The following is an 11,811-nucleotide window of genomic DNA, read 5'->3' on the forward strand; positions in this document are numbered from 1 at the left end:
GGAGATGCTGAGTAGGTTGTTGTATTAAAAATTCTGGATTACAGACAAGGGTTTTAAACTAGAGGTATTAACTATTATATAAAATTTCATGGAATTATGAGCCATGTCTACTTTGTTTATTTCAGTGTGCCCCATACCTATACAACATCTAGTACTTACAAGGTACTTGAGAAATATCTGTTGAATGAGTGAGTACACAAACAGTGAGTCATGTGCTATAAATGTTTTTAACCACAGGTACTCCTGGATAAACAACAAAAAGCACAACTCCTGATTTGTAGCGTTTCCAGATTTCTGTAGTGTAAATACTTCTCCCATGACTTCAAGCTATCATAGTAGTATCATTGAATACTACTTTGTATTCCAGTTGGGAAGAAATGTGCACAACTGGTTCCTTCTAGCTGATTTAAACAGGCTCTAGAACACAACTGGGCCCACTGTTGCTTAGTGATATAATTATAGACATATTTTCCCTTACTTATAGGAGTGCATAACAGATAATTTTAAGTAGTCTTGATACTTGGACAGGTGTGAAGGAAAAACATCTTATAGATGATAATACAAGCTCAAAATAGTGAACTTAAGCAAATATTAAAATCCTGCATCACATAGCACACTAAACACTACAAACACTGTGCTGATTTATCCCCGTAGCCTCCAGGCAGGCTTCTATGACTCCAAACAGGTGATGTCTCCTTATACAATTTTGGGGAAAATTATTTTACTGCTTACAACATATTATGATGTTACCAGGACTCTCTTGCCAGAACTGTCTTTACAATTTATGTCAGACATCAAATGTGTTTTTAAAATGTTGCTGTAAAACATATACCTCAAAAGTATTTAAAGTTTAATCAATTTGTCCTATTTTGGAGTCCAAATTGTTTTGCATGTATCTGAGTCATCATATTTTAAAAGTGTTCATTTTAATTAATTAATATTGTTTTTAAAATTTATTGTGGTAAAATATATATAACATAAAGTTTGCCATTTTAACCATTTTAAGTATACAGTTCAATGGCAATAAGTACATTTACACTATTGTACAACCACACCACCACTCATCTCAGAACTTTAATAAATAATTATTTGACGTTATTTTGTTTTGTGTAAAAGAACATTTTTGTTGTAGATGATTAAGAAAAGAAAACTATACAAGAAAATAAAGTTACCCAAAGTCTCAACACTCAGAGAAAATTCAAACCATATCCACCTTATGACATATATAAAATTATATCGGACTGTTAAATCCATGGTCTAAAAATTTCTCACGTGTTAAAAATCCTGCTGAGTCTAGAATTAGATTAAGAATCTGACTGTCTAATGAAGTGGTGGAGCTGCAAACCCTTGTCCATTCTACAGCATTTATTTAATATATCAATGAGGAAACCTTAATAAAAATGATTTATGCACAGAGTGATGAGGCATAGGGAAGAAAATGTATGCACAATTTCTCATGTTGGACATTCGATTTAGAACTGAACCCTATGAAGACAGAATTGCAAGTAGAAGATGAAGGAACTTTGGGTATTAAGAAATTGCTAATACATGGCCAGGCGTGGTGGCTCATGCCTGTAATCCCAGCACTTTGGGAGGCCAAGGTGGGAGGATCACGAGGTCAGGAGATCGAGACCATGCCGGCTAACACGGTGAAACCCTGTGTAGAATGGGCCGAGATCACGCCACTGCCTGGGCGACTGAGCGAGACTCTGTCTCAAAAAAAAAAAAAAAAAAAGAAAGGAGATTGGTGATACATTTAGCAAAATGTAGGGATGAGATATTTTTCCACATTCTATATGGAATAAAACAGGCTTCACAAAAATGTCATGCTGAGGGCAAAGTTTGTAACCTGTGAATCTTGCAGATTTGGAAGTAGTGTGCTAAAAATAGCAATACGGAAAAGGAGATGGCTTCCTACTCCAGTGAAATGGTCATACTCTTTATGGAAGTGTTGACATTGCTGTAGAAGTGCTGTACTAGTTTGTTTACACAAGGCTACAAAGATACTACCTGAGACTGGGTAATTTATAAACAAAGAAGGTTTAATTGACTCACAGTTCTGCATGGCCGGGGAGACCTCAGGAAACTTAGGATGGAAGAGGAAACAGGCACATCTTACATGGTTGCAGGTGAGACAGAGCAAGCAAGAGCAGGGAAAACTGTTTTATAAAATCATTAGATCCCATGAAAACTCACTCACTATCATAAAAACAGCATGGGAGAAACCAGCCCCATAATCCAATCACCTCATACCTGGTTCCTCTCTTGACACATGGGGATTGTGGGGGTTACAATTCAAAATGAGATTTGGGTGGGGAAACAGAGTCAAACCATATCAAGTGCTAAAGAAGACTACTGATAAACTCTTATCATTATCCTCTGCCTGACTATCCTCACTAGGTACTCTGAAATAATTAGGACACTATAGCAAGAAATGGTTTATAAGTAAAAGTTATGATTCAAAGAAATTTAAATATTCATGTTAATGTTACCATATTTATACACAAGGGCACAGAGACTTGGGAGAATTGTGGTTATATTCAAATATGTAATTTTTTATTTCTACATAAAATTTCATTTTTGGATGCTCTATAATTTGTTAGATCATTTTCTTGGGAATTTTAGTTGTTTTCAGTTCTTTGCATTTTGGTTTGAAAACTGTCTTTAAATATGAGTTTTTATTAAAAATCTATTATTATTTCCTAAAAATGAAATCCTGAGTAGAACCAATGACTCAAAGGATGTATGAATTGACAATTACCCTCCTAAGAGATTTTTACCGATTTATACCCAAATGTTAGGATAAACTATATAAAATAGTAATTGATAATTGTAAACTGTTAAAATTGCAATTTCATAAAAATATGTGTAAAAATGCCCATTTCATTGCATGCTTACCAATCTCTTATCATTTTGGTTACATAAAAAGTGGTATTTCATTGCCTTTTCATTCATTTATTTACTTTTATAATTCATTTATTAACCAATCCAGAGTGCATGACAGGCATAAGAATGCAAAGGGGACTAAGAACATCGAGCCTGCCTTTATGGTACTTACAAGTCTCTTGGAGTAAATTATCAATCAAATAGTTTTAAAAAGAAACATAAAATTTATATTTCATAAATAAATATAAATATGAAAATGTTATGATTGTCATGTGCAATGGGAATCTATAAGGAATCAGCTAATTTATATTTGGAGGATCATGGAAGGTATCTCTGTAAAAGTGACATTTGAACAGTTATCTAAAAGAGGAGTACGTTTAGCTAATGAGGAATTGGAAGAAGAGAATTTGAGGGAGAAGCAAAACTGTGTATTCAAAGATTTTATGGCAAAAAGATAAGATCATACATTTACGAACTTGAAAGAGGATCTGAGTGGTTGAAACAGAGATTTAGGCCAGTTGAATTATCTAATGAAATTGTACTGGATTAAGAATATTATTCTTCTCGTAAGTGCAATGGAAACATTGTAGGATTCTAAATAGGCGTGTGGAAAATATTTTCTCATGTATGTTTTGAAAACATAATTCTGTGTTGCCATATGAACACATTAGGGTAGGTTAAGCCTGGATGTGGGGAGACCAATTAGGCTATTTTAGTAGACCAGAAAAGAGATGAGGATGGCTTGGAGTAGGGAAGTGGGAGTAAAGGCAGAAAAAATGTAATAGATTTGTGAGTTATTTGAACTGGACGAATGCTTGCACTTTTTATTGAAACACTGAAAGAGGAAAATATCTGGAGGTAAGATGATGGGTTTTGTGGAATTTAAAGGGCCTTTCAGACATCCAAGTAGAAATGTCAAGGAGGTTATTGAGTGTACATGACCACACATCAAAGAAGTGTTACCAATGGAATTTTATATTTGTGAATTATTTGCTTCTTTGAGTTTTAAGCCAAATACATGACTTATCTATTAAAAAATTGAACTAAATTTTATAGAATAAAACAAATCTCTACATCATGATGCCAAAGTATATCTAAGATCTATAATTTGTCAAATAAATGTTTAATAACAGCATGTTAATTTATATGACATAATAATGTTATATTGTTTTAATAATTAAAGAAAATATATCTGTATGTGTATGTGTGTATATATATGCATATATATAATGTACTATACATGAGTGCATAGAGAGAGAAAGAAAGTATATATAATAAAAAGCTGGGGTAAGCATTGCAATGTGAATGTGACGGTCATAAGTTGGTGATATTTAGGGGGTAGGATAAATATGAGTAAGAGTTAAATTTAACTTTCTAATACTTATATATTTTTGTTTTTTCACTGTGAATGTGTGGCTCTTACAATGAATAAGAAAAAATATGTTTAAGTATAAGACTGGGAAGGAGGATGAATCAGGATCAGTGACTGGCAACTGGGATAAAATTGATTCCAAGAACTTTTGCCATATATTACAACTTTGAGTTATCTGTTTCCCAAGCTATATCCAAATTTCAAATGAGAAAAAAAGATACTTCAGTAGAAAATATGTTTTATCCTTTCTTGCAGTTTTATCCTTGTATCAAACCAGACCATCTGGAAACTTTGCTCAGATACATGTTTAGTACCTGAAAATGTCATTCACTGAGTTCTGCTTCGGTACCATGCCTTTGGCCCACTTGGTGGAATGCTAAATAAAAATCCACAGGAAACCTGCTTTTGCATTTACGACAGTGTGCTTGAGGATATTGTTTTCTTTTCACTCATACAAATAATTCTTTGAAATTCAAGTATCAGAAATTCTTTAGCACTTAAGGAATGTATATGTACTGTCCTTACAGACAGTGTAAACCATATTAAAAATTTTATTTCCTTTTTTTTGGTATAATTATCAAGAGACTCAGAGACATATTTGAAGTTTAACTTTCATAAGAAATTAAGATTGTTTGACCAGAATGTCTACTTTACAAATTTACTCTGGCATGACTTCATATATATAACAACCTGGTCTTATTTTATATTTAGGTATTTTTTCTCCAATCTTAATTTTTTATTCATTTATATTTGTCTGTTCATTGTATAGATTCTCATGTGTCTGTAATCCAGAAGAAAATCAATTAGATAGAAAAAAAAAATGGGAGCTCTTCAATCACAGTGGAAAATAAAATGGTTCTGAATGAGATTGCTTGGGGAAACAGGAAGTAAAGAAGAAGAAAAACAGGCCCAGAATTTAACATAAAGGAACTTCTGCATTTAATCATTATGTACAGGCAGAGATTCAGAAATACAGTCATAGAAGAGAGGCTGAGGAGGAAGGATATCAGAAAAGTTGGAAGCCAAGAGGTGAGATTTCCAGGCAGTAGCCACCTGTGAGGAATATTACTCACGGGTCAAAGAAGTCAAGGACTGAAATGTCCACTGGATTTCTCAGAGTGGCTCTTTGGATAGGGTTGGGAAAAGTAATGAGATTTGAGTGGCTTGAAGAGCAAATAGCACATAAGGAAATGAAAATATGGGATATAAGCAAATGATAGTTTCATGCTTGTTAGATTTTTTTTATGGGGATTTTGTTTATGTCTTTTGTTATTTTTACACTGGGGATGTACTTTTTCCTTAGTAAATAAGAATATGTTATATATTAAGGATGTTTATGCCTGTTAAATATGCTATAAATTTTTGTTTGACATACACTTTTCTGTTGTGGTTAATGTAACCTTGATATCAGCCGGAGTTCAGCTAGTTATAAAAGAACGACCTCTGATTACATATGATTCTGTGATAATCTTATTACCCATTCAATTAATATATATTTATTGCTTTCACTATTTGCTCACAATTTTACAAGATTTGGCATTATAATTTTAACTGAACTTTGACAACTCACTAGAGCAGTAATTTTAGTGGATGCAAATGGGATATTTTTAAATTATTGAATGAGAATTACAAATTTTAGAAAAAGTCAAACAGTTATGATAAGTTTCCTGAAAGTTACTTTTATCATAGTTATAGTTACTATTTTGTAAACAATTCAAAAATATGTAACAATTGATCTTAGGTTAAAAAGTTCATCATTTGAGGTAACTAGTGATAGTGAGTCAAGTATAACTATAACACTAATAAAGAGTATTAACTGCACGGACAGTGATTTTTCCTAGGGTGCAGAGGAAGGATATTGCACTGGGAAGTCAAATTAAAGACTGAAAAATTATTTTTTAAAGATTTAGCAAAGAGTTTATATCAATAATGTTGATAATGATGCAAAATTTACCACAATACATTTAGATAACCTGTTATTAGATTAAGGCCGCAGTATTTCTCATGACTGTATATTTGTATGTGTTCAGAATAAATTTCAAAAGCTCTTCCCAGGGGATCTTTGAGTACTTTGTATAAATTAGGTTTATGAAAAAGTGAGATAGAAGATTACCAAATAAATTAAAAACAACAAAGGATAGCAGAGAAGGCCATTTGTATCTACTTGGCCATTACTATTCTTAAGCAGTTTTCTTGAACACTCCTTTTTTGGTGTGTTTGTTTTTTAGACGGAGTCTCGCTCTGTCGCCCAGGCTGGAGTGCAGTGGCGCCATCTCAGCTCGCTGCAAGCTCTGCCTGCTGGTGAACACTCCTTTTAATAATTATTCATGTAAGGTATGCCACTGGATTTCAATAACATCTTTTTTGCTATCTTTCTTAAAGCTTTTGAACAATTAGATAAAACAGTAATTACTCCTTGATATGGTTTGGATCTGTGTCCCCACCCAAATCTCATGTCCAATTGTAATCCCCAATGTTGGAAGTGGGGCCTGGAGGGAGGTGATTGGATCACGGGTTGGATCCTTCATGAATGGTGAAGCACCATCCTCTTGGCACTGTCTGCTGATAGAGTTCTTGTGGGATCTGGTTGTACAAATGTGTGTGGCACATTCCCTCTCTCACTCTTGGTCCTATTCCTGCCTGGATGTACGACTACTGCTCCTGCTTTGTCTTCTGCCATGATTGTAAGTTTCCTGAGGCCTCCCCAGAAGCAGAAGCCACAATGCTTCCTGTATAGCTGTGGGCCAATTAAACCTCTTTTCTTTATAAATTACCCAGTCTCAGGTATATCTTTATAGCAATGTGAGAACAGACTAACACATTCCCTTAAGGTTTACAAGAAACAGTGTTTGTGATTTAAAAAAAAATACTTAATTAAATACTCAGAAAAATACTGGATCATATGTGCTGAAATTTTCATTTCTATATGTTATAATAAAACTTCCTATAATTTCTAACCTAATTTCAAAGCATGTGCTTAGAAAATGAAAGAAAATATGTAACTATTTTCTAATATGACCATACATCAAGTACTATATGCTGTAAATGAATAGAAATCACAATATTTGTATTGTAATAACTATTCTATTAATGATTTTCTAGCTTATACTTTCTCAAGTAAAACATAGGATTATATATATATATATATATATTTGTAAGTTATGTTATATATACATGTAAGATATACAGTTTAAACAAGTACTAAATTCTAATTTGATTAAAGATAATGACTTTGTCTAATCAAACCCTGCAGTCATCACAACTTGTTAGGTGTCATAATAGTGTAGAGGTGAAGAGAATCACTGGCCCTGGAGCAAACTGCATTGATTTGAATCTTGGCTCTACTGCATAATCTTGGAAAAGCTTATCATCTTTGAGGCAAATGTTATATTTAAATGTTATTTTTCAAAATGGCAAATTGGGGAATGATGGTGGACAGAAAATCAACTCTTCACTGACAAATAATTTCATCTTGTGAGAGAGAGTGTGTGTGTGTGTGTGTGTGTGTGTGTGTGTTTTGGAGGTATAGGGGTGAGGAGACAGGTACTGGTAGTGGTAAAGTAGACTTCCGGGGAAGAAGGAAATGTGTAGAACTGGAAGATGGATTGCTGGCTAATTAGAAAACAGTTTTGCAGGACTTTGTAGCAAATCAGAAGTTAATGTGCTTCAGAATAAGACCAGAACTGGTGATCTCACACTCAAATCTAGTAAACTTACTAATATTATTTAAATTATGAAAACAGAAAGTAAGTTATTTTTCCAGTACAAAATGAGTGCTGAATGCTTCAAGGAAAACTCAATGCCTTTTTTTTTTTTTTTTTTTTTTTTATTTATTATACTTTAAGTTCTAGGGTACATGTGCATAACGTGCAGGTTTGTTACATATGTATACTTATGCCATGTTGGTGTGCTGCACCCATCAACTCGTCAGCACCCATCAATTCATCATTTATATCATGTATAACTCCCCAATGCAATCCAACAATTGTGTGATCATTAGCTTAAGGTTCTCCATTTGTAAGGTACGGGCGTTCACTGAGGGAATATCTGTCATTCTTTTCAGGTCTAATATTTCTCAGAGTAATAAGAGGCTGCAACCATTTTGCTACAGCTGAACAAAAGCCATATGTGCCCAAGTCAAAGTTGCAATTATTTTCAAGATCATGGGTCTTTTGATTTTAGGCAGAGGAACAAAGTGAACTGAATATATTTTCCATTTAGGCTAGGTTGATATAATTCAGTTTATATTAAGTGGGGATAGAAAACACTCAAAATTAATTTATTGAAGTTTTCACACTTCAATTGTAGTCTAAATTGGGAAATATATACTGTTTAGTATATTCTAAGCTAAATGAGGCAGTAAATCCATGAAGAAGGCAGCATGATTCAGTGTCAACCTCAGAAAGGTTTTCTTTAATTTATAAAATATATCCTATAAAATGATTGAAAATACCACGTCATTCAGGTGTCAACCTCAGAAGGGTTTCCTTTAACCTATAAAATGACTGGGAACAGCACAGGGTCAATTTTTACAGTTCATATTTGATAAGACACCCATGCAGAAAGATTGGTAAACTATTGGACTGGCAAACTATTGAGAGTTTTAATAATTGTTATATTTTGTATACTTTTTGATTTTAGAAACTATTTTAAACCAGCTTTTCTCTATTTCTGTATTTCTTATCAACTACTCAAATAAGAACGTTCTTTTAAATAATAGTTTTAAAAGAGATTTTCAGTACAAGAACTGAGTATGCTTCAGATTTTATAGCATATTGTATACTCTAAATTTGTTAATAGTTTTAATGATTGTTTTACATAAAGAAATAGTAAAGATTAACAGTAAAGTATTCATTAATTCAAACCAATGACTGTAATAAGATAGCACTAAGTGATTATTTAAAATAACTCCAAGACCATCCCATAAATGTTGGCAGGAAGAAATTGGAAAGAGAAAAATATAACCTTTTTTTCCCCTTCACAATTGAAATACAGATTTCACATGCACTTACATTTTCTTCAAAGTTTATATTGCATCATTAACCTTTCAAGAAGATTGTAAGAATTTTATAACATTATATGCTAATACCTCTCCCCCAATCAAAACATCAAAAAACATATACTATAAGAAATAAAAAGAAAACAAACAAACAAATAAAACAAAGCAAAACAAGCAAGGAAGCTGCTCAAACAAAAGGAATACTTATTTCTATCTTGGTGTAATAAGATTAGAGGCAATTTCACTTATTTCCCAACTGGAGTCTGATTTTTTTTTCATTCTTTGCACTCCTATACATAGTAGAAATGAAGGGGTGCATATGTGTGGATAATCAGAGATAAAGGAGAAAGGGAAGATTGACAATTTTAGAGGCTTTTTTAAAAGTGTGATTTTGTGTTTATTCTAGTTAGTGGCTACTAACCTCTACTCCTTCAATTTAATCCTTTGGGCCTGGCACAAGAAAATATTTTCTAGATACATATGTTACTAATACCTCAGTGCTCAGTATTTCAAAATAGTAAACACAGAGGATGAACTTAGATGAACTTATGGAGATAACCTGTTTTTTTTTCTTATTTTTTAAATTACAATGGCAGCTGAAATGTCATAAGAATTAATATCTATCTCCATTTTATTTTGATATAGGTTTGTTAATGTTTGAAAATAATCTTTGCATGAATAAGAGCATTGAGACTTCAAGTTAAAGTGAGATCACCCTCATGTATCCTCCATGCAACTGCCTTTCACAAAGCTGAGACTGAAATGAACTGCTGTGGTTCATTTTCACCACATAGTTGAATTAATGTGCAGCCAGCCTTCAGTAACAGGTAGGGATTCACCATTGTATTTCCACAAATACCTATACTTCATAATGTTCAATATGATAAGGCAAGCGCACACAGTTTCTAAAAATTTGGTTACACACTTGCAGACACAGGGTTTACTCAGTTCATAGCCTCTGCAGATTACTGGAAATCAAATCTAATCTGAGATGTGGTGGAAACTGCTAGTTTCCAGTAGTTTTTGGAGAGTGTGTGTGGCCTTTGCTAGTTCTCGGTGATTGGGAGACCAAACCAGTGCTGGCCTTGGGGCAAGACTAGGGAACAGGAAAGGATGAGGATGAGGAACAGACAGAAGAAGGAAGGGTGGAGGGGCGACTCATTTACCATTTCTCTGCCCAGAATAGTGACCCACAGAGAGAAGGAAGGCCAAAAAGTGCACTTTACAGATGACATAAATTTTGTTCAAAAGTCATTTGAAAAAATTTGCTGGTACTTAAAGTTTTCTGGCTAAGTTTGCCCTACTTGGAATGGCATTTTAACCTCTCCCTCATTCACCTTCTTCAGTCCCTCTAGATATCCTTAGTAAGGCTCAACGATTTAGGGCTTGAGTGTTGGAGGCCACGGAAGCAGAAACTTGTTCAGTCACTCGAGGGCTACAAATGGGTTAGTGTCCTCCTTTCAGCAAAAATTCTTGGTCTCTTTACTTTTGTAGACCCCGTTACGTTACCATTTCCTTTGTAATCTTATCCCACCACCCAACTCTTTTCTTTCCCTTCTCCCTCTTTCCTCTCTGTCTGTCCTCTCCTCACCTGTCCACCGCAATGGCCGTCATGGAGTAGATGCTGGCGAAGACAGCTGTGATAGGAAAGAAGTTCTGGAAGCGGCAGTAGTTGGCGCCAAAGTACCACTCGCTATGAAGCGCGTAGATGAAATTGACCAACGTGTTGAAGGCGGCCATGGAGGCATCGGAGAAAGCCAGGTTCACAAGGAAGTAGTTGGTGACAGTCCTCATGCGCTTGTGGGCCAGGATGATCCAGATGACAATGAGATTTCCAAAAACTGCCACTGCCACCACCACACCATACGCCAGGGACCAGAGCGCGATGCGCCAGGACGGCTGCACGAACTGGTTGGTGAGGTTGGCCCGGGGCTGGGAGGGCGCGGGGGAAGCCACAGGCAGTCCCAGCGCGAAGGGGGAGGAGGAGAGGTTGCTAGCTTGATCCAGCAGTTGCAGCCACCCAGTCTCAACTGCCCCCGTAGCAGCCCCGGCAGCTAGCGAGGCAGTCAGGTTCACGGCGTCTGCACCCACGCCTCCACCCCCGTCTATCCAGGTTTCTGCTGCTGGGAGAGTGGCCATCGCCACCGATCTGCAGTCCCGGACCTTCCCACTCACCCACGAGCAGCCCAAGACAAGACTCCTCTGAAGTTCTTCTCTGCCTCCTGGTCACTTTGGTGCCGGGGTGTTCAGATAAGACTGGAAGCTGAAAGATACTGCAATTTCTGCTGGTTAGAGGATGCAGTCAGTAGGTGCTAGGGGGCAAGAGTCTCACTTTCTCAGAGGAACTTGCGGCTCTGGCAGGCAGAAAGAATGAGATCCTCCCGAGATTAAGGGTTATCGCGACACACCACAACTAGCGAGGGCGCCAGCTGCCCGGCACAGACTGGAGAACTGAGCATCCTGCGCTGCAGGCGCGCTTTATGCTCTCATGGAGTCCCACGCTGCGGTGACGTTGTGGGGTCCGCGAAGCTGACTATCCCCTTCGCTGGCTGTG

General features: G+C 35.7%; 1 protein-coding gene across 1 annotated transcript in view; it reads right to left on the minus strand.

Moving 5' to 3' along the window:
- TACR3 (tachykinin receptor 3) overlaps positions 1-11,472 on the minus strand; it is a 120,294-nt gene extending 108,822 nt beyond the window's left edge. The window contains exon 1 of the mRNA XM_030924269.1: positions 10,849-11,472. Within this exon, the coding sequence (XP_030780129.1) occupies positions 10,849-11,396 (548 nt within the window). The 5' untranslated portion in view covers positions 11,397-11,472. The remainder of the gene's footprint in view (positions 1-10,848) is intronic.
- Positions 11,473-11,811: the final 339 nt, after the last annotated feature.

The sequence above is a fragment of the Rhinopithecus roxellana genome, chromosome 2 (genome assembly GCF_007565055.1).
Source record: "Rhinopithecus roxellana isolate Shanxi Qingling chromosome 2, ASM756505v1, whole genome shotgun sequence".
Classification (NCBI taxonomy): Eukaryota; Metazoa; Chordata; class Mammalia; order Primates; family Cercopithecidae; genus Rhinopithecus; species Rhinopithecus roxellana.